Below are 23,931 nucleotides of genomic sequence, written 5' to 3'. Positions count from 1 at the left end.
GCCATATGATTGGCAAATGTATGCTCAGATTTTATATGACAGTTCAAAACCCATGGCAGCTGCACCACTACACAACTGCCACTTACTTTTATTCCTCTTTTGAAAAACTTGTTGAACATTCAGCTCTTTCAAAATTCAGAGTGTCAATGCATGTATAAGACCACTCACCCAGGGGCTAGTCAGCCATTCCAGAAGTGTTCTTCTCGGTGCAGCAGAAACATCGTTCTCAACTTTTAGAGATTTTCAAGGCATAGTACCTATGATTTGTTTTCATTAAAATGGTGGAATGCATCTCCATATGTATAGGTTCATCTTATTATAAAACTAAGATTAGCTTCCACATGATAACTGTGGTCCCAAGAACATGATGACTATAAAGAAAAAATATCTACGCTGCAGCATACACGACCAGAGCTTAAATAATGTATGGTAAGAAGTTGGGCACCATTTACAATTGAAAGCAAGAAATATTAAATTTATCCTTTGAAAGCAGAGCGATCCAAGAGGCAAAATGCTATTTTGACTGAGGTAATAGAAACTATAGAACTGTGGCAGATGAAGTAAGCAATTTTTTTCAGATGGTGATAAACCCCAGAGGCCAAATTTACATAATTTTCATTCGAAACTGCACCTAGTTTTTTTACAAACAATGGTACAGCATAGCCATAAGGTTCTCCCATTCCTAAACACTATTAAAGGTATGTCTGGAAATGTTTTCAACAACTTTACGATACTTAGAAAGCAATGCAAAGTTAAATCAATTTCCCCTTGAGAGGTCAAAAAACATGCTATGGAGAAGTTGCTTACACAGTATTCTATGGTCATAACTTTAAGCTCCTATTTGTTGTAGTGACTGCAAAACAGATGTGTTGGTTGTTTGCTTACGCTAAAGGTTGAATAATATTTTACCCACTCCTGATTGAAAGGATGAACTCAATGATTATCAACATTAACTGAGTTATTATTTGATTTTCATTATCAAAATTACCAGAAAGAACATTTTTACCTGAGGATTTTAGCCAATATCCAATGTATTATAATTGAATAATATGGTTAACTTTCTAGAGTATGCATTCATTTTGTAGGCTGAAATAAAAATGCTATCTTTAGAACCTAAAGAAAAATTAAATGGCAATATACAAGAAGCAAAAAACAGTTGATGGACAGAATGCAGAACAATGTCATACATTCACCCCATTACAGAGATCTGGGCCTAAATACATTGTTTTTTTGCTCACCATGCCATTCTAGTTTGGACTTAGCCATATGCAAATCAGTCGTTACCCTGTGCCCCATGGGAACAGTCCAGCCCAAACTGCCAAGCCAGGTCCTCTCTGGACTGGAAATAAGCATCCTAGGACCGGTTTTGGGCTTTCAGCCCTCATCAGCCAGGATAGCTTGATTCCAGTGGCATGGAGAGCAAGGGACTCACGTCTGAGCAGACCTGTCCCACTCGGGGTGACAAATGCAATAATGACGGCTGATTAGCCAGAAACCGGTCCCAGGATGCTTGTTTCCGGCCCAGGGAAGACATGGCTTGGCAGTTCAGGCTGGACTGTTCCCATGACGCACAGGGTCTAACTGGTTTGCCTATGGCCATGTCTGAACTGGGGTGGCGGAGTGAGCTAAAGAATGATGACGGATTAAACCCAGATCATTTGACTGGGGGTGAGTGCTTGCATTGTTCAACACTCCGTCCATCAATCCCTTTTTGTTCAACTTTGTTCGCCCAAAGTTGGCAGGGTATGGCCAGACGTGGGTCCCTTGCTCACTTTGCCACTGGATTCAAGCTAGCCTGGCTGATGACGGCTGATTAGCCAGAAAACGGTCCCAGGGTGCTTGTTTCCGGTCCAGGGAAGACATGGCTTGGCAGTTCGGGCTGGACTGTTCCCATGAGGCACAGGGTCAGACTAATTTGCATATGGCCATGTCTGAACGGGGTTGGAGGAATGAGCTAAAGAATGATGATGGATTAAACCCAGATCATTTGACTGGGGGTGAGTGCTTGCATTGTTCAACACTCCGTCCATCATCTCCTTTGGTTTTGCAATATACTAGGAGCTTAAGGATTTTCCAATGATAGAGGACCCACTTCATGATGTGTCAGAGTCTACTTCCGTTTCCCTTTGTATATACGCTTTTAGAACCCAATCTGTTGTCAGGCAAGATTTAAAGTTTAACTGGTTGACAACTTGGGGATTTGCACTGAAAAACACCTAAAATGAATCGAAAGAAAATGTTGCAATTCAAAGTAAGGAGAAAATGGAATTAAAATATATATATATATTTTTTGACATTTTTATTGTTATTGCAAGAGGATAATAAAACAAATACATTGTTAGCAACATTTTCCTATACAGGTTATTAATACAGAGGAATTCATTATGAAAGAAGAAAAAAACAGAGTGAAATAACGAAATAAAAACAGAAAAATAAATGCATATTAGAGTGGTCTCAGCAGCCTTTTGGAGTTAAATTATATTCAACTAATCAGATAAACATTCCCCAAATTTTTTCTCTTTTTCTCAATGATCTAGGCCCTCTTAGCCTTGCTAATGCTACCTCCATTGTATGTATTTCATTCACTAAGGCCCACCACTCCATAACATGCGGAGGTTGTGAAGAAATCCACGACCAAGCTATTATTAATCTTGCACAAGCGAATAAAATAGAATTCAGATCTTTATGTGGACTATTTATTTCCTGCAAATCTAATAGAATCAAATGAGCTGAAAAAGGCGGGAATATAATTTGTTTCTTAATTAAAGCACATTCTATTCCCTTCCAAAACTCAGATAGCGCAGGACAGGAAAAGAGCATATGCCCTATACCGGCAGCCTCCAGATCGCATTTAGGACATCTTGTACGTTCATTCGATCGATTATCTAGTGCCCAACTGGAAATTCTTTGAGGGGTGTAGTATAATTGACAAATGGTTCTGTATAATTGTAGTCTTATATTAGAGGACTGGACCACCTGATTGATTTGGGCAAGAGATGCGGATATCTGATTAGGGGTTATGTTTAATCCCAATCTATTCGACCATTTAGATGCTATTTTGCTGCAGTCATCCGCCTTGCCCTGAATTAAATAACCGTAGCTTTTGCTAATAAGTGATTTAGTCAGATCAGAATACAGACATTTTAGAGTATCCGAATAGCGAATTTCTTTAATTTTCATTTTCCGGACTAAAAAATCCTGAATTTGCATATACTTAAATTGCATACCATCATTCAATTTATACAAAGATGTAAGTAATGCAAATCCTAATAATCAGTCAGAACCATAAAGGTCCCCCAAAGTATTAATACCGCAGCTAGACCATAAAATTCCTGCACCATCTGAGAAAATTCCGGGAAGTCCTGGATTCCCCCATAGTTGTAATTCTGCATTAAAAAAAGAAGTTTTGTCAAAAATCATGATCTGATTCCAAATTTGTGTTATATGTCTAGCAGTCTTAAATGTAACTCATTTAAAGTAGTTTGAATCGTTAACTCGTGCCAAAAATTGTTTGCAATCAGGTCCTAACATAAACTGATGAAAAAATAATGAATTTTCATTTTTAAGGAGACTGCGGATCCGACCAAAAAAAGTTGCAAAAAAATATAATCTGAAATCGGGGAAAGTTAAAACCCCCTTTTTCAATTGGGAGTTTCAGTAGCTGGATTGATCTGCGAGCTTTTTTGTACCCCCAAATATAGCTACTACAGATGCCATCGAGTTTAAAAAAAAAAAAAAAAGATTGTTAAGGCGCAGTGGAATTGATCTAAATAAATAAAGAAATTTAGGTACAATTTTCATCTTAATTAAATTAATGCGTCCTACCAGACTAAGTGGTATTTTATGCCATTTTTTAAATAATAAAGTTACTTCCTTCAATAGTGAGTCATAATTAAGTGCTGATATTTCGTCAATCTTTGCCGAAATTTTTACTCCAGATACACCGCATTTGAACACAAACCTTGTACCGGAACCGATGGGTTATAATTGACGATGAACTGAGTTTTATTTATGTTTAATTTATACCCAGAAATATCCCAAATCTTTTCGCTTCCTTTATTATCCCCGGAATAGCCTTAACTATAACTAATCTTAGCCATCTGCTGATCATACAATGACCGTATCCAGCCAAGATATTGACCCTGAATGCCAAAAGCCTTAAGGACGGCTCATAAATAATCCCACCCCACTCGGTCAAATGCTTTTTCAGCATCTAGCATGACCATTCCGAGTGGGGTGGGTTCAATTGATGCTACATTAAAAGCTGTAATAGCCATTTTAATATGGGCAGTAGTATCTCTCCCCATGACGAATCCATGCTGTTGAATATTGACCAGCTCAGACATAAGGGGAGCTAGTCGATTCGCCAAGATTTTAGCAAAGGTCTTAGCATCAGCGTTGATCAATGAAATTGGTCTATATGACCCACATTCGTCCGCAGGTTTTTGTTTTTTAAGAAAAAATACAATTTTAGCAATTTTCCAGGAAGAAGGGGCCTTCCCGGTTTCGCCAATTGAATCTACTACTAACCTAAAAAGAGGACATAATTCCTGAATAAAAGTCTTATAGAGTTCAATAGGGAGTAGATCTTCGCCGGCTGCCTTGCCCGAGGGTAGAGATGAGATTGCAGATTATATCTCAGCAGAAGTAATCTTAGAACTTAATTGTCTAACCCCTTCTGTATCTCGTCGGTCACTAAAATAAGTATTGAGATATGAGAATATGTTATCGTTGGTGGGAGAATTTTCTGGAGTGTATAGCTTGCGGTAGTATTTGGCAAATTGATCCAGTATCTGATCTGGCTGGTTATAAGTGACCATATCGATACCTTTAATTGCTTTAATAGTGATTCTGGCTTTCTTATCGGCAACTTTATAGGCTAACACTTTCCCAATTCTGTCGCCACTTTTGTACTGTGACAGATGGTACTTATGAAGTACTTCTCCCTCAGAATCTTTTTAGTATTTGACTGTAATTTCACTAGTTCGAGTCTTAGCTCCCCATTATTAGATTTTCCTTGCTCGAGGGCCACCGCTAACTGTTGTTCCAAAGACAGAATATTGGAAGTCATAAGTTTTGTCTCATTCCGATCCTCGGAGTTCTTTTTAAAAACATATTGTTGGGCGAAGCCCCTTATGCTTGATTTACAAGCATCCCATACAGATATTACTGCCGCAGAATTCAGATTGATCTCTATGAATTCAGTAATATGCCCTTTAAGTTGTGAAATAAATATTGAATCTGAAAAAAGATATCTAGGGAACGTAAATTGCAGAGCCCCTTGTTTCCTGATATAAATATTAAATTCCACAAGTATAGGATTATGATCGGATGTTACTCTTGGACATAGCTCTATACTACAGCTTTCCAAAATCCGGTCTGTGGCCCATACCATATCAATCCGAGAGCATAATTTGTGAGGTGTTGAATAATAAGTAAACCCTGCTAGTTTAGAATGTATAGTGCGCCACACATCCTTCAAGTTATGCAGCCGGCTTAGTTCCAATATAGCAGCCCTGACTTTACACATCTGTTGTGAAGCGCCTTGTCTTGTAGAATCTATCGCATAGTTCATGACACAATTGAAATTGCCCATAATCAATAGTTCTCCCTCCCAATCTAACAATTCAATATTTAGCCGATCATACATAGTTGGTTCATCAATATTAGGCCCGTAAACCACACAGAATACATATTTACAATGTTCAAATTGCGCTTGAGCTATCACCCATCTTCCCCTCGGATCAGCAGCTGTTCTAATAATTTCAATCATGAAATGTTTCTGTTTCAATATTGCCACCCCCCTGATAGAAGCACCCAGAGTAGAACAAAACAAGCTCGTACCCCAATTGACCCAAAAGTTTTCTATCTTGAAACCCAAAATGAGTTTCTGAAATCAGCCAAATGCGGTTTGTACATGTTAAGTTCTTCCTGACCAGTCTCCTCTTATGCTTGCTGTTGAGACCAGCTACATTCCATACTAAACATCTAAGCATAGACATATTTTAACATTAAATGATTAGCCTTCCTCTGCATTATTAAACCCCTAAAAAAGAGTACTTTACTTTGTTACCCCCCCACCCTTCACCCCAGATTCACCCCCCCCATCCTCTAGTCCCTGCAGGGAGAACACCCCTCTATAGCCTGCTGCCGTTGGCATGGCAGCACTGCGAAGTAGCAGTCGGGAGGCATCGACCGACAACCCCTACCAAAAAGAAAAAGAAGAGACTCATAACTACATATAAAAGAGAGAGCAAAGATTGTATCTAAATCCAATAATAAGTACTCCTTTACTTCTTATGTAAGCATTTCAAAATATATATAAAGCTACCGAATACCCAGCACCTAATTCAGATACTGAGTTTAGCTAGTGCTTGCTCTACTTCTTTTACATCAGTAAAAAAATACACCTGGTCATTCTTAAATCACCTTAAGACGAGCTGGTTCTTGCAAGTATACAGCGCAACCAATGGTCTTGAAAGAATCAATTATCTGACGAAGCTTCCATCGCCTATCCATTGTACTTTTGCTCAAATCTGAGCTCACAAAAAAGGTGATGCTATCTACAGTGACAGGAGTATTGGGCCTAGCTTTTAGTGACACAGCTTGCCTCAGAAGAAAATTACCAAAACTTATCAAAACAGGGCGTGGAAACTTGCTTTCTTTATTCCAAGAGGTGTCTATGTACACGTTGTAATTGCGAGTCCCAGTCTCAATCTGAAAGATCTAAGAAGGCTTTCTGAAACAGCTTAACCACATAGGCCCTGGGGTCTGCGCCTTCCGACCCCTCAGGAATCCCAAAGAGTCGGAGGGTTTGCCTTCTCGCGCGATTCTCCATGTCCTCCAGTTTAGTTTCCAGGCTAGTTATACGTTCTGCATGTAGATGGGTTAAGGATTCAGTTCGTGTAGCTCCTTCTTCCACCTCGACTACTCTCTGCTTTAATTCCTCTATTTCCTGCGTCACCCCGCCTAGTTTGCTGGATAGCTCTAACAATGAGTTCTGCAATTTAGTGTTATCCTCTCTCAGCTGCAGAAAATGATGTTGCCCTTCTTGCCGTTGGTCCATGAGAGTCTTCAAAATTATATCTACAGAAGAGGCCGGATGGTCAACCCCCAATGCTTCTTCAGAAGCAGGTGACTCACTGATGCACATAGGGGCTAGAATTGGAGCAGTGACAGTGGCAGTGGCAGTAGTTGTAGTAGTAATAGTAGCTGTGGACATGGCAGTAGCTGTAACTAAGGGCCTGATTAGGATCGCGGTGAATCTGCATCCTCCGGGCCAGTGGAAGCCACCGCCGGCCCGGAGGATGCGGATTCACCGCGGAGGACACAGAAAAGACCCCCGCCAGATTAGGATGGCTGGGAGGTCATTTTTCCGTCCGCCGCTTTTCCGCCGCAATCTAGCATGTGTAGTTTGAGTCTGGGGGCCCGTTGCGGGCCCCCCAGGGGTGTTGGGGGTGCACATGGGGGGGGTACCTATGGTACAACCCTGCCTTTGCATGCACGAAGCGGCAGGCACCACGTGGTGCCTGCCGCTTCGTGCATGCAAAGGAAAACATGCACATTTAACCTTGCGGCAGGTGCTGCTTGAAGCAGCATCCGCCGCAATGTTAAATATAGGGGTTGTGACCGCCAGGGTGGCGGTCACATCCTAATTCCGAGGGAGGGAACGCCGCAGCCCCTGCGGACGGTCCCTCCACCTCGGGGGTGGCGGACGGACGCTGGTCCGTCCGCCATCCTAATCGGGCCCTAAGTTTTGCACAGTGGCTGCGTTACTGCAAGCTGATTCCCCCATTTGATCCCCCTCAAGAAGAAAAAGACTTGGGGAACTCAGATTCTCCAAACTCAAAGAAGAATTCGCACCATCTCTTAAATTAATATCATCCACCGGGCTAACACCTGATCACCTCAGAGCCATATTCTTAACACCGCCCCTCGCTTGGATCCATTTTCGTAAAGGGCTTTCATCTCTATTCAGAATTAAAATATTTCTATTATAATAAAGCTAAAACTTGCAACTATCAGAGTAAAGCAGACTTGTACTAGAACATCACGGAAAAACCACATAACGAAGAAAAAACATACAAAAATGATTGCTATTTGTGACTTTACTACATACGGTTATAATACATTTACAAACATCACAATTTCTACTTATGCTTTAAGAAAATACATACTGGTCAGACTGGAGCCACTGAAGGATGATGCCTGTGGTACAATACAAAATGGATCCTTGTTTCCTTGGCAACCGACTGCAAGGCAAAATATTGCAAAGAGTTGGAATTTCATATTTAGGTTCTAGTGCAAAAGCTTGATTGTGTGTCGTACATCACAAACATTTTACAAATGCAGTCCGGTAAAGAGGAAATGAGCATTGTAAAGGGAAGTAGGGTGTTTCTTTTCAACGTATCGGTGCATCCTATTCAGGCTACCAATGCTAGTACCCCCAGCCACCATGAGTGCCTCTGTCTTGATTATATTACACTGCCTCATAAGATCTATAATCATGATAGGGTAAAAGTAATAATTACAGATTGGAAAGTGCATAAACTTCATATTAAGATATGGATCACCCAATGCATTGTCCCAGTGAGCAAAACAGCCACTAACCAGACCACAGTGAACAATAACCAACTGCAAGCCAAAGCTCCAGTAAGTGTCAGTGACACCACAGTGTGAATAAATTACCATAATAGCAGGTAAAACTATTAGAGTATTAACAGTTACCAACTTGCTACTGCGCACATAGTATTAATATTTAACACCATCGTTGCTGGTCTCATTCCTCTCCTGTGCTGGGCCATAATAAAAATGGGTGTGGTCATGACGAGCACAGCTCGTCATGAGCACAGGAGCACTGTACTGCATGACGAGCTGAGCTCGTCATGAGCACTGAAGGGGTTAACACCTTGTGCAATTTACATTAACTAAGTAAGTAGTGTTAAGCCAGCAAGTCTACTGACTGCAGGTGCTTGTGTCGCACAGGTTTATGACTGTATAGGAGTTCCACGTCACGTCACATAAAAGGAACTCCTTTTCTTGATACAAATATTAAATTATTAAACAATGCAGAATCAGCTAAAAGGGTCATGTCAGGTTTAAAATGAAATATTACCCCCCTGATAACGTGTTGTAGAACTGGCAAGGACCTTTCTTCTGAGGAATTTTGTATCCTTTTTTGATACAAATATTAAATTATTAAACAATGCAGAATCAGCTAAAAGGGTCATGTCAGGTTTAAAATGAAATATTACCCCCCTGATAACGTGTTGTAGAACTGGCAAGGACCTTTCTTCTGAGGAATTTTGTATCCTTTTGTAAAACGGCAGTTACTTAAGAGATTATAAAGCAGTCAAAGAAATACCTATTTAACTGTTTATTACCCTGAGTGCAATGTTTGAAGTTTTAAATTAATTGAAGTACAGGCAGAGGTCTTACTTACCCTTTTCTTATTGCCTATCAGTAAAAAGAAACGAAAATGAAAAATCATAAATTACACACTCAGAACCAAAATGGCAAAGATACCATGTTAACTCAGTTCACAGCGAGGAATTTTTGGGTGATAGCACCATCTACTGAATAAAGGTTGCAGCATTAAAATATGTACATCATTTCACTTTTGAACCCCACACCCCTCCAAAAAAGCTTGCTGAGGATGGTGCCATTGTCCCGGAGTGTTTTTACATCCCTTAATGGACGTCGGCAGATCAAAGCCTCGCAAAAGAGCTGGAAAGCCAATATTTACTGTGGTTTTCAGGTGGTTCTCACCGCCAAGTGCGATATTGGCTCCTCACCAGGATATGGTGTGATCGCCGCCAATATCGCGAGTCACACTGTGGCACCGTGAGAGTTGGCTGGTATTGAAGACTACTATCCTCACAATCGGAGGCGCAATTAGAGCCACAATTGGGGGGGGGGGGGGAGCGGGGGGCCTAATTCTTCCAGCAATAGGCAAAGTGGAGATGCAGGGGCTCTAAGAAGGGGTGAAAAAACAACACAGCCTCATTAACAAGCAAATAGTGAAGTCGGGTGCGGCTGTGTGTGGTGTGTCCGGGAAGCTGTCTCAGCCCAGAGAGCCCCAATGGGGGTTGCGCGCCTGCCCACAATCTAATATTTTTCATACTCTTAATACCAACGAATTTTTGTCACACGGTTTTGCCTACATGTGCTTCAGAGAAGTGGTGGGGTAACCCAAATCTCTGTTTTCAATAACTCTGGCACAATCAGCAATATGCTCTTTCAAGCTGCTAATGTTGCAAATGAGCATTCTATGAAATATAGACCAAGGAAGTTGTGACACAGTTAATGCAGGGCACGACAAATCTAAAAAATCTTACTTGACCTGCAGGTCGAGGGAGTAGACTTTTCTACTCGACCTAACAGCAATGCACTCGACCCACAAATTGATTCCATATGAATTTTTTTCAAAACATTTGCAGCGCCAACAACCCAAGAAAACGTTGGCTAACCAAATTAACAGCAAATTTTATTAATTTATCACCCATTTACCTCCCTATGTGTGTATCAAAGTGCCGTGGTGAACATTTCTGCGAACATACATGGCAATAAAATACCTTATAAACTTTAACATGTCACTGAAATAACATCCATGACAACATATCAGGCTGGCACTTACTTGTTAGTGAAGATGCTGATGCTCTGAGCTAAGGGTTGCGTTCTTCAGATCGCTGCCTTCTGTCCTTGCTTTTGCTATTCTGTCTTGAAATAACTTTGTGCAACAGGACCAATGTACTTTTATCAATCGAGGTTGAAACAGACTGAGCCATCGGTATTTGTGGCCAGAGATCAAGTGCTTGTTCTTTCAAAATAGGGTCAGTTTTTCATATTCATGGACCGGGAAGGCTGTGTCAAGATTGTCATTCTCCTGTGTTTCCTCTCAGCGAAAGCACTACTGTTGGGTTTGGAAGTGTCAACTTTCAAGCTGTCCACTTGTATTTGCATTTAGCACTACGTCAGCTTTGAGGCAGAATGTAGCTCATTTTGTAATCAGTTTGTGCTGCCAGGTCCTCAAAGTTTCGTTTATATTGCTGTAGCTGTGGCAGTGCTTAATTTGTATTTAAAAAAAGTGCCAGAGCCCGTGTCAGGAGTCCATTGGCTTGGCAGTCCGGGCAGGACTGTTCCCATGAGGCACAGGGGTCAAGACTGATTTCCATATAGCCAGTCCTGAACTGGGGTGGCGAACAGTGAGCTAAAGAACGATGATGGATTCAACCCAGGTCTGTGACTGGGGGTGAGTGTCTCCAAAGTAGACAAACAGCTGCTCTAACATGGTAAATTGTCAGAAGTATTGGTCAAGACTGATTTGCATAGCCAGTCCTGAACTGGGATGGAGAACAGGGAGCTAAAGAACAATGATGGATTCAACCCAGGTCTGTGACTGGGGGTGAGTGTCTCCAAAGAAGACAAACAGCTGCTCCACCATGGCAAATTGTCGGAAGTATTGGTCAAGACTGACTTGCATAGCCAGTCCTGAACTGGGGTGGTGAACAGTGAGCTAAAGAATGATGATGGATTCAACCCAGGTTTGTGACTGGTGAGTGTCTCCAAAGTAGACAAACAGCTGCTCCACCATGGCAAATCGTCAGAAGTATTGAAAGACACCAAACAGTGAATGGTAAAACACAATGCACTCTTGTTAAGGAAAATGGTGCTGATTTGAACAAGAGAGTAGCAATAAACTCAGACGCTATCTTCTGACTCAGTAACAGTGTTGTTTTGACAAGGATGTTTGTAGCCCATAATATGTCTTGTTCCTGGATTTGCTGAAAGCCAATGCAAAACGGCTGGGTTTGGATCAAAAGTGTCTAACTCCGGCCCATCCACTTGGATTCGCATTAAAGCAGACATGGTGTCACTTTTAAGGGATGTACGGAGCTCATTTTTTATTCGGTTCATGCTGCTAAACCCCCGTTCACATATTGCTGTTGTTGGGCTGATGGAAAGCATGATTTCTAAAATTGGAAGGACATGTTTAAATTCTTCTGGGCGTTTTTTCAATAGCTGAGTGAAGAGGGATACGGGCTTATGCGACGTCATCCGATGAAAGACGTACAGTTTAAAAGCTAGCCACTCTCCAGGGGCAGACTGAATTTCTTCATCAGTAAGTACCTTTTTGTAGTACGTAACAAGGTCCTCAAATTCTTGATCCCCAAAACCTCTAATCTTTTCAACAGAGTCTGGCCACAAAGTAAAATCAAAAATGTTAAACAAAGAATGCGGCTTGCCTGAGATGTGCTTCAGAAAGCGGGCACTTATAAAAGAAAGAGCATTCTCTATTAACTCAGTAGTGTCTTCCTTGACACTAGTTTCATTAGAGCTGCCTTTTCTAGCAGGCTTTGCCTGTGTTAGTAACGGGCCCCTGCAAAATTTCCATCTTTAAAAGGCAATTGAAATTGTGTTAGTGCTAGTCCTGGCTTTGAACAAATTACTTGTATCCAGCAGATTAAATTCATCCACTGTTGAATTTTTGGGTGGAGCGCAGAATACATTAGTACATTTTGCCAAAATATATATATTTTTTTTTAAGTTGCAAGGGAATTCACTTTCTTTCAGCTGTTTTAGAAGTCTCAAAATAACTACTGCACAGCAGGTCCCTCAAATTAGACTATTTCCTTCGGGTAACGGATGGATGTTACCTTGTGCTCACTATTTTATCCCATGTTATGAGATTTAAATATTTATTGATCATTTTACTAATCTCTGTAGAGGCCAGAATATATTCTAGATATAAAGGTGTTCTCTTTTTTCATTAGTTTATGATTGTTTAGTATTGCAGTTAAGGTGTGTTTCAATGTATGATGTAACTACTAAACATATAATACCTACTATCAGGTTTTTAAAATGCCTATTGACAAATCCCATTGCACCCGTCTCTTAAATTTTTACAATAACATCCCTGCCATGCAAACGAGGGAAGTCTTAACCACTTCCGTGCTGATGACGGAACCGCTCCGTCATCAGCCACGGTAGCGCTGTGCTGATGACGGAGCGGTTCCGTCATGGCCCGCCCGACGCGCCTGCGCGGCGCTGATTTCGCATCTGCGCGGCGCGTTCTATTGAGCGGGCGGGGCCATGACGGAACCGCTCCGTCATGAGCACAGCTCAACCGAGGTTGGTGACGGAGCGGTTCCGTCACCAGCATAGGCGCGCCGCGTGGCCCCCGTGCCCCCTTAGCGCTGCGGCGGAATAGCCGCCGCAGCGAAGGTGTTAAGGCACCTACAGGAGGATTTGGACACTATTTATGGGAACACAAACAAAGACCTTTGCATAATCTGGGGAGGGGACTTCAACATGAGCCTTTGTAGTCATGCGGCAGGAGGATTTTGCGGTTCATTACCTGATGATATCTCTCACTTTTCACATTCCCCCTCTCAGGTAAATGTTAAACCTGATTCAATATACCATTGACCTGGGCTTCGCTAACGATCTATGCTCACTACCCATATCGTTTAGTGGTACATTTAACAGTCGTGGGTCGTGTTCAACTATAGATTTTCTTTTAATATCTAATAGATACACTGATACAACATATAATTTTAAAACCCATTCCGTCGCCTTCAGCGATCAGTTCCCAATTAGCGTTACCGTAGATCTGCCGACCAAACCATTATCCATTAGACACATGGCCATTGAGCCTTCACAGGATATTGTTATTAATAGATCTAACGGATACACGATTAGATTGGCGTGAGTAGATACCTTACAATTAACTAAGTCACTTTTAATCAACTGTTAAACAAACTTCTCAATTTACCTTGACGAGATGGCCACAAATATAAACATTTTTAACTCCTTCTGCAAAATCTCACAGGCCATTCAAAAAAATTTAATAACAGAATCCAAAAGATCCTCTAATAGCATGCCAGGCTGGTCTGATTCTCAGTGTAGCAAATCGCATGCAAGGAAGCAATAAAAAGGGCCAGGGTGGCGTAGAAACAGTCCCTCAAAGAAAGAAAAGAGGCCATTCGATCTGAACTGTGGTAGGTTCTTAAGCAAGCATCTGTTTTAAAGGACATGAAAGGTTTTTGGAAGGCTGTGAATGCCCCGTTCTTCGCCCCTAAAAACTCACCAGGCTTTAAAAACACGGTCGGGGAGGATCAATGGGTGACCCACTTTTCCAGCTTATACTGTAACAACGTAAATCCTAACACTAGCGAGGATCTTAGATCAGGCCCCGTAAGCTACCTCCCGATTTTACCTAATCATTGATTTTAATGTGGACGAGGTGATCTCAGCCATCAATGCAAACATAGGGGAAAAAGGCCGGTACCAGACAGCATCCCAGTAGATCTTTATAAATCCTGCCCTTTGCTCTGGGGCCCACTCATAACTTTGGTCTTAAGGGCCTGCTGCACACAAGGGTTCATTCCGACTTGGACGGAGTCCATTCTTGTACCTATTTTTAAGAAAGGCGACCGCAACGACCCGGCCGGTTATAGACCCATATCATTGCTGGACTCCCTTATGAAAGTGGCGGTTTTAAATAGACTGCAGTCGTGGGCGGATGACACAGGTGTCATCTCAGAACTTCAGTACAGATTCCGTCAAGGTCTAGGTACTGTGGAACAGAGTTTGAACCTGAGCCTCATACTGGGAAAATATACTCAGGCAAAAAAAGGGAGCCTTTTTATATGTTTCGCTGACCTGAGCACGGCGTTCGCCTGTGTCAATCACGGGAGGCTGTGGCGCATCTTAGAGGACATGGGGGTGGAAACGCACCTAGTTAATTTCTTAAAACAATCTTACCTAGACGCTCGGGCCAGGGTCCGCTATGGTAGAACAGGTGAACTTAGTCACAGCTTCCCTGTCAGGAAGGGGGTAAGGCACGGGTGTGTACTGTTATACGCTGACGATGCGGTATTGTTAGCCCGCACTCCGATCGGCTTGCAGAAAATTGTGTTGCGCTTTACATCTTATATGTCAAGCCTAGACCTTAATGTTAATATTAACAAAACTTTCGTCATGAAATGTAGCAAGCCCTGCGTTAAGTGCCGTGACATTTTTATAAATAACAGAAAACTTGAATTTGTTAATCACTTCTTATACTTGGGAATGGTCTTTGATTGAAGGGGCTCATGGGCAAAAGCCATAAATTGTAGAAAATTGCTTTTCGCCAACACCATACGAGCTTTGGTCAACTTTGCCAGGAAAGCGCCCTATTAATGATCGGTTTACAATATACAAAGCTAAATGCACTTCAGTCGCTCTGTACGGAGCTGGTATTTGGGGTTATGCAAACATAGAGTCCCTTCAGCAAGTCGAGAATAGGTTTCTAAGATATCTTCTAGTTGTCCCGAATAACACGGCCACGTATACTTGTCACGCCGAATTGGGACTGTCATACCTGTCCGACCTAATTAAAATTCAGCCGATTCTATTATGGCACAAGGTCTGGACAGGCGTTACCATTGGCCTTAACTGGGATGTGATAAAAGACTCTTTGAACTTGCAACGGGTACAATGTATGCCTTGGCTCGCTTATGTTAAAATTTTTATGCAGGACTTAGATTGTTCTGAATACTATGCTAAACCCGATAGCCTGTCTCTTGTCACGAGGAAGGATTTAAAGATTTTATGTATCAACCACTTTGAGACAATAAGATTGTCCTCTAATATTATGAAAACATGTCAGAGCCGATCAACTGCTCTTGACTCAAACAGGGATACAACCCCATACACTATCCACCCCAAGAAATTATGACCGGATGTTATTGACACGCCTAGGCAATTTCCATACCTGGTTACATTCCCTCAGTTAAATGACTGGTCACACTCTCTATGCCCATGCCCCTGCGATGAAACATCAGCACAGTCAACAATCCACACTATATTATTCTGCAAGTTTTATACCGTAATCGGGTAAAGATGAATCCTTTTTTACTTGAAAATGCAAGGACTGAGACAATGCCGACCTGCATTCATTAAGCTACAATTCCTAGATGATGAAATATTTACTGACCATATTGTAAAATACTTGAATGGGGTGGTCAGAACAAGGAAAACTATGCAAGGTCCCTCCTTTGATTAATCGATCATGGTTTTTATCCATGTCATGGCTGTGCACTGATACTAGCTTACAGTCCATTTTGTAATTTTTAATAGATTCCATTTTTAATATATACTTGTAATTTTTAACAGACGTTTTTTATATTTGTCAAATTTTAACTACATGAATTGATATATTCTCGCTTATTGCAATGTATTGTGCTTGTATGATTTGACAATTGAAATCAAATAAAGCGTATCTTGACTTGACTACTAAACATATTAATGTGTGATTACAATATTAATGGTTTAACAGCAGTAGAAGAGAAAGTAATTCAGAAGTTGATTTATTATGTCTTCGAGCCTCTGAGCATCCCTTGCAGCATTCATCTGAACTCGAAGACTTTGGTTGCCATCTAAGGTCGTCGGAGTCGTGGAAATCCTGCAAAGTTTACCAATGTTTTCAAAGAAGAGCAGATTTGGAACAAGAGACCTCTGTGGCTTATAGCTGTACACCTTCAATTTTCAATGATTGCGTAAGTCTGTGTTTATATCTCTTAGTAGTACTATCAATTTAAGCCAGTGGTACTAACATATAACTAGATTTGAGTCCTACATGGACAATAAATATATAACGAATCAGTATTGCCTTATGTCGCCAAGTGCAGTTCTGCTGTATCCAAGGTTCGAGGCATAATAACCTCCATTTTGTGAGCTGCAGCTTCCCTGTGCCCAACATTGCAGTGAACCAAGGACCAATAGGTGGTAAGGAGAGAGACTTTGAGCCGTCTCCTTTCCTGACATTTTAAAAGCGATTTTCCTCTACCTGTGACTGCCTCATTTTTCCTATTTTGTTTGTAGGCTTGATAGTTTAAAAGGATTATGTTACTTACCCAGTAAGCATCTGTTCTTGGCATGTAGAGCTGTAGATCCACATGCTTTGCATACTCCTGCCATCTAGTGTTGGGTCTGGATGTTTGCAAGTTGTTTTTCTTCAAAGACGTCTTTTCCAGTCACGAGGTAAGATGGCTCCTCCTTTCGGTGGTAGTGCGCATGGGGATCCACTCCATTGTTAGATTGTTTTCCCGCAAGAGGGTGAGAATGGATTATGTGAGTGTAGTACAGAGATGCCCATGCGTATGTAACTTAAATAATGCGAACTTCGTCATCTACAGGTGCCTGGGAGGTGGGAGGGTGCATGTGAATCTACAGCTCTACATGCCAAGAACAGATGCTTACTGGGTAAGTAAAAATCAGTTTGAGGCATGTGTGCTGTAGATACACATGCTTTGCAGACTATATAGCAGCATTCTCCCAAAGTGGTGGCTAACCAGTAGTTGTTGCAGTTGTTTGAAAAAGGGTCTTTATCACTACTTGCCCTACATTGGCTTATTGACATGATAACATATCCACACAATAGTGTTTGGTAAATGTGTGTGGTGTGGACCATATCTCTGCTTTACAAATGTCAGCTATAGGAATGCTACCTAAAATGGCCATAGATGCCATTACGATGTACGATGTACGGAATGTGCTCTAGGAGGTATAGATAAAGTTCTTTTAGCCTTAGCATAGCAAGTTTGAATGCATTTAACAATACATCTTGAAATACCAGATTTAGAGATAGAATAACCTTTGTGAGGCGTAGCAAATGCAACAAACAGTTGCTTTGTTTTACAAAAATCTTTTTTCCTTTCAATATAGTACAGTAACGCTCTTCTGACATCAAGTGTGTGAAGAGCTCTTTCTGCTACTGGGTCAGGTTGAAGGAAGAACACTGGTAGCTCAACTGATTGATTGATACGCAAAGCAGAAACCACTTTTGGAAGTAATTTTGGGTTGATGCGAAGAACTACTCTATCTTAATGAAGCTGATAGAAGTGTTCTTCTAAGGTGAATGCTTGTATCTCACCAACTCTCATTAATGAAGTGATAGCAATGAGGAAGGCAACTTTACATGAAAGAAACTGTAATACACAATTGTGTAATGGCTCAAAAGGTGGACCCCATGAGTCTTGTAAGCACAAAGTTCAGATTCCAAACAGGTGCAGGAGGTACTCTGGGTGGTATTACTCTTTAAAGGCAAACCATAAAGGCTTTAATTACTGGATCCTTGACCAAAGACAAATGTTGTCTGTTTTGCAAATATGCAGCTACTGCCGCAAGGTGCCATCGAATAGATGTGTAAGCTCGATCAGCTTTCTGTAGCTGCAACCGGTAACAAATATTTTGGATAGAGGCATTTAACGGATCAATATTGTTGTTGTTACGATATACAACAAATATTTTCCATTTTGCTGCATAACATGCTCTGGTGGTAGGTTTTCTTGCTTCTTTAAGAATAGTCATACAGTCTGGTGGTAAATGTAAGTATCCAAACTCTAGGACGTCAGGAGCCAAACCGCTAGATTGAGCCGCCTGGGTGTCTGATTTCATCATGGTTCTGAGTGAGAAGGCTGGAATTGAGATGCAGCTTTTGATATGGAACTACTGATAGTTCCAAGAGTGTGGTGAACCTCGGTTGATGGGCCCCATGCATGGACCACTAAAATCAGTGTGAGTGATGTTTGCCTGAGCTTCCGAACCAGAAATGGAAGGAAAGGGAGAGGCAGAAAAGGATAGGCACATATCCCTGTCCAATTCATCCATAGCACATTGCCCTTGGATAGAGGGTGTGAAAACCTGGCGGCAACGTTTGGGCATTTTTAATTGTCTACTGTGGCGAACAGATCTATTCGTGTGAATCCCCATTCTTGAAAGTATGAAAGGGGAACTTGGGGATGAAGTTCCCACTCGTATATTTGTTGCTGCATCCTGCTGAGGAGGTTGGCAATTTGTTTTTCACTCCTGGGAGTTGCTCTGCCAGAAGATTAATTCTGGGATGTATTGCCAAACACCAAATGGTCTGAGGGAGGCTTGACAGTTGCAGGGAGTGTGTGCGTCCCCCTGTTTTTGTACATAGCAGTCATATTGTTTGTGCGGACTAAAACAACTTTTCCTATGAGGTGAGACCGAAAAGCTTTCAGAGCTAGATACACAGCTAGAAGCTCTAGATAGTTGCTGTGAAGACTTTTGTGCTTGTTGTCCCATAGACCATAAATTGTGGAGATAGGCACCACAACTTGTGAGAGATGCGTCTGCTGTTAACACGATCCGTGGAACAGGGTCGATGAAAGGCCGATGCTTTGATACGTTTTGTGTGTTCCACCACTGCAGAGAGCGATGGGTGTGGCTGTCTACCAACACAAGCTCTGTTAATTGACCCGGAGACTGAGTACAATGATGTGCTAAGCATTCTTGTACGGGTTGCATGTGTAATCTTACATGAGGCACTATTGCAATGCATGATGCCATCATTCCTAACAGTTGCATGAAAGTAGTGACTGGTAAGTATTGGTTGGCCTGAAACTGTAGTAGCAGAGTTTGAATATTTCGAATTCTGACTGCATTGGGAGAGGCTAGTGTAGTAAGGCTTATAGGTCCATTGTCGACAATTGCTAAATTAGCATGAGCTCCGCTACCACGAACCTGCTTTTGCGCACGACACTGCAAGCATCTATTTCGCAATACTTATTTGTGCCCCTTTTACACATGAGAACTGTCTGCTTCACAGGTTCTTCGCTGTGCTCTGAGGTTTAGTCTGCACATGATGTTCAAGTTTAAACAACAATGCCCCTTGTTATTCGGTTCTGATCTGTTCCTCGCACCTAGACAGAATAGACTTCACCGCGTTGCACCTCTGGAAATCGCGTACTTTAATATTGCAAACATGAGCTCTTTTCACACACGGAGAGACACCTTTCCAGAGAGAAGACCTATGTCGCCTGCGATGTGAACATTGCATCTAGGCCGTGAGGTATGGGGGTCTGCTGACAAAGCCCAGAGGTCTTCTGTTTTTATAATAAACTATCTCAGGTCACGCGGACGGTGGTTGGGTCATTCCGTCCTTTTCCATTGTTTTCTATAACATGACATCCCTGTTTGTATTCTATGGAATTGTAACAATGCTATATTGTGTTTATGCATTCTGCTGCTAATATTGGCTCGTGTACTGCACCATGTAGCTCGTTAGTTGAAATAAACATTTTAAACTATACTACGTCTCGGATTACTCGCATTGTGGACAAGTATGAGTGGCTAAGCGAAAGAGTGTCTAGCTCCCATGATTCCCAAAATAGAGTTACGTGTTCTGGGTTGTATAATCATTGGGAACTTCGCTGTAGACGGAGAACGAATGAGACACTATAGCTAGTCGGTAAGGGATTTTGGGTACAGATGTGGAGCTTGTTTTGTGTAACTGGTTGGTGCTGGAGCCATCAGCTGCCACTGTGTATTTCTGATGGTAGCTTGCGGAGCGTGTTAATGGGATGGATATTGGTAAGGTAGATATCCTCCCCTGAGTGTACTCTGCAAGCAGTTTCTCATCTCCGAAAGGGCTGGAGGATGCAAAGTGAACTTTCTGTATCAGTTGCGGTCTTAATTGATTAGACAGCATGATCTACATGCTTGCCAAAGAGGGATGGTCATAGAGAATGCCCAATAACGTACTCTGTAAATCTGGACTGAAAGATGTTATTATCAGTCAGCTCTGCCTCCTGAGAATTGTCACAACTGCCAGCCATCTTAATTCAATAGACGATATATCCATCATTTTAGATACCGCTCGTTTACCCACCTGGAGAATGTTATTGGCCTCAGCTCATTTGTCTTCCAGTAGAAGGTCAATGTATGCATATATATCTAACCACATTTGTCCACCATAAAGACTGGGATCGCTAAGGAATTGGCAGCTCTCATTGCAGTTACTACCCTGGCAGAGAATCTCTTACTAGTGCTGCCAAAACACCTTTCTTCCCTGTCTGATGGAGTAGAACATGGTATGGTTAGATTCCATGATCATCTTTGGGGAGGCTTACGTTACGAGACGGTACAAGGAGGACTTATTAGACAGGCAGATTAATTATCCAGAGCCCTATAATTTTCACCCAGACAAGGGTCAAATGCAGACACTGTTGCCAGATTTTTCATCACTTTTATGGCTTTGTTTCAAATCAAGCCCACTATTGGAAGAATTTTACAGACTTGTAAAAGGGAGGTTTCAAATAATATAAAAAGCAGTCAGAGTATTTGACTGGTATTGGTAAATCAGCAAGACAGCCTCCAATGTTCTTAGGTGGCGAGTCTGCTGATTGCAGTGCAACTGGTGATGAAACATCCCACTCTGTATCTACATATCTTGATCATCTGGTACGTCGCCTTCTTCTCGATCATCATCTGAATCGGTGCCACTGTCATAACTGGCTGAGGGCAAAATAGCCCCTGATGGAGGGTTCTGTGAGGGTTGTTGTGACCTTGGACTTGGAGATATGGGACAGTATGTGGTGTACGAAGGGGGGGTGATCTCTCCTATGCAACTGGCAAATGAGATGGCAAAATGATTGACTGGATGTTTCTGTTTTTGAAGGCGCTGAGAATTTTTTATAGTAATCTGCCCACATAAGTCATAAATCTGTGACAAAAGCTCTTGGTACTTGAAATATTTCCTCCTGGTATCTTTAGTCCTGCTTAATCAGAATCCCCAACATCACGTAGATGACTTGGCAGCAGAGGCGATACATTGATTGGCGAGGAAGGTTCAGGCATAAAATGGCACAGAAGGAAAATGCTACTTACCAGTATGCATCTGTTCTTGGCATGTAGAGCTGTAGATTCATATACTTGTGCATAGATCGCCATCTGGTGTTGGGCTTGGATATTTGCACTTTGATTTTATCTTGGAAGAAGTCTTTGTGGTCACGAGATAGGCGACTCCTCTTTAGGGTGACAGTGTGCATGAGCATCAACTCTATCTTCAGATTGTTTCTTTGCCATAAAGGGTGATGATGGAGTTAGTAATAAATAGAAAACAGATGTCCATGTGTGATGTATCTAAGTAAGATAGTACTGCAACAGATAGAGGTATCCAGGTAGGCATATATGAATCTACAGCTCTACATGCTGATGGAGCAAGGATTCGCACGTAAAGCGACTTGCTTGGATCAAGAACCTCAAATAACATTAATGAAATGTAATTAACCTGTTTATGTTACTAAAATTGCACATTTTACATTACACGGGGTGTCCCAGTGATGCTTGCTTATGTGTTAACTTATCCTAATATGTTGCCTTTAAAATGGCCGCTGCTTAGCAGGAATTTCATCTGCACATGCGTTGGTCACACTCACGTGACGTGACGTACTCGCAGTTCTGGTGGGAAATCTTTGCGCTTGCGCACTAGCTTTAAAATGGCCGCTTTGTGTTCTCACATGCCGAAGCTTGCACTGCAGCTTTTTGCACTGCTGTTCGTTTTGCACTAATCTCAATGCTATAGTTAGTATAAAGTAAGGGGAGTCATATAGGGATTCCTGGTATACAGTGTAATCATTTATTTCTGTGTTCTAAATTGTTTTCCTTTACTTTTCATGTATCCTAAACCTTGGGCATGAGGGATGGGAATACTCCATATTGAACAGCCTTTCTGCGCATGACAGTCTTCCGCCAGAGGATGAACTCTGTGACATTGAACGTGCGCCAACCCAGAGGTCCCCGCCAAGATATGCCTGGGAAGATGCACCTTCGCCTAGTAGAAGAAGCTGAACTGTACTGCATTTGAAACAATTGTATATAAACGTTGTATTCTTCATTGTATTGTGTAAAATATGTCATGGGAACCCCAAATTCAATAGGCGATCCCAAAAGATGCAAATTGGGGCTTGTAAAAGTCAAATCCTGGTTGGTGTGTTGACCTGTCCTATTTGAGGACCAATCGAAATTAGGGATTCCTACACTTGCAACATTTGGGGGGTGGTACACTGACCCGAAAACAGTATAACTAGCCTAGGTTTAGCTAGAGAATTTGTCCGACTTGTCCGAATAGCTGACCTGTCACTGACCCAACGCACTCAATAGGTGACTGATACAGAGAGCTGCTGAGCACTCTGTCCGTAATTTCCATAGACCCATGCAGGGTTTTGGGAAACCTTAAGTGCTGGCGGAGCACTTTGCTGGGGAATTCGTTAACCCAATCGGGGTTTTGACTGATAGCTGCAGAGAGGGTGGAGCGCAGGCCTTGCTACCGACTGCGGGTGCTGGTCTTACCTTGGTGATCCTGTCCTGATCCTAATCTGGTTTTCCTGTCCTGTCCTGGGGTGTCCGTTCTGCACCTGCTGGCCTACTGGCGACTGTCCTTCCTTGGGGTTTCTCCCGTCCTTAACTGACCCGTGGCCAGGGTTGGTCTCCACACCGTTCTAGGTAAATATAAATCTGAGGGAACCCAATTTTGCATTCTCTATTTCTCTGCTTTTAATAAAATCGTACTTGCACATTATTTTTCCTACTCTCCTTTTTGCACTGATAAATGGTAAAATCATACATTGTAGTTGTTATACTAGCATGTTCCAATTTTTCCCCATCCTATAAGTACTGTTCTACATACTGTTCATAAAATATAGATGTTCCTTTTCTTTACCCATCCTTTAGTCGATTCAAGTAATTACACCGTCTTGTTACTATGGTCCATTCTTACCTTATCTATAGCTACAGGGTATCTCGAAATTTCCGTAGTACAAATTAAAGTTCTATTTTCCTACCCTCTTCAAGGGATAATACTTCACCGTGACATTCTAGTATGTTCCTTATTTTCCCCCAGTCCTTTAGTCACTCCTTATAAAGTCTGAGTTCTGAAAATTCTTATTAGTATGTTCCCTGTTCTTACCTTCCCTTTAGACTCAAAAATGGTTGGTCTTATCTACTTTCTATATGGATATGTGCTCTTTATAATCTTAGTTATTGACAGTTTACTTGCTGTGAACCTTATGCTTTCTGAACTTGATGAAAACTAGATAAAGGTTTTAAAACTGCCTGAGTCTGTGGTTATTACATGAGTGC

At 41.7% G+C, this 23,931-nt stretch overlaps 1 protein-coding gene across 4 annotated transcripts in view; it reads right to left on the bottom strand.

Moving 5' to 3' along the window:
* Positions 1-23,931, bottom strand: part of DHX36 (DEAH-box helicase 36) — a 445,724-nt gene that overhangs the window by 303,551 nt on the left and 118,242 nt on the right. For all 4 annotated transcript variants that reach the window (XM_078667890.1, XM_078667891.1, XM_078667892.1 and 1 more), the window contains one exon: positions 8,178-8,252. In XM_078667890.1, the coding sequence (XP_078524016.1) occupies positions 8,178-8,252 (75 nt within the window). The remainder of the gene's footprint in view (positions 1-8,177; positions 8,253-23,931) is intronic.

This window comes from Lissotriton helveticus, chromosome 11 (genome assembly GCF_964261635.1).
Source record: "Lissotriton helveticus chromosome 11, aLisHel1.1, whole genome shotgun sequence".
NCBI classification, from domain to species: Eukaryota; Metazoa; Chordata; class Amphibia; order Caudata; family Salamandridae; genus Lissotriton; species Lissotriton helveticus.
Note: the sequence above shows the minus strand (reverse complement) of the source record. Positions and strands in the feature narration are given on the sequence as shown.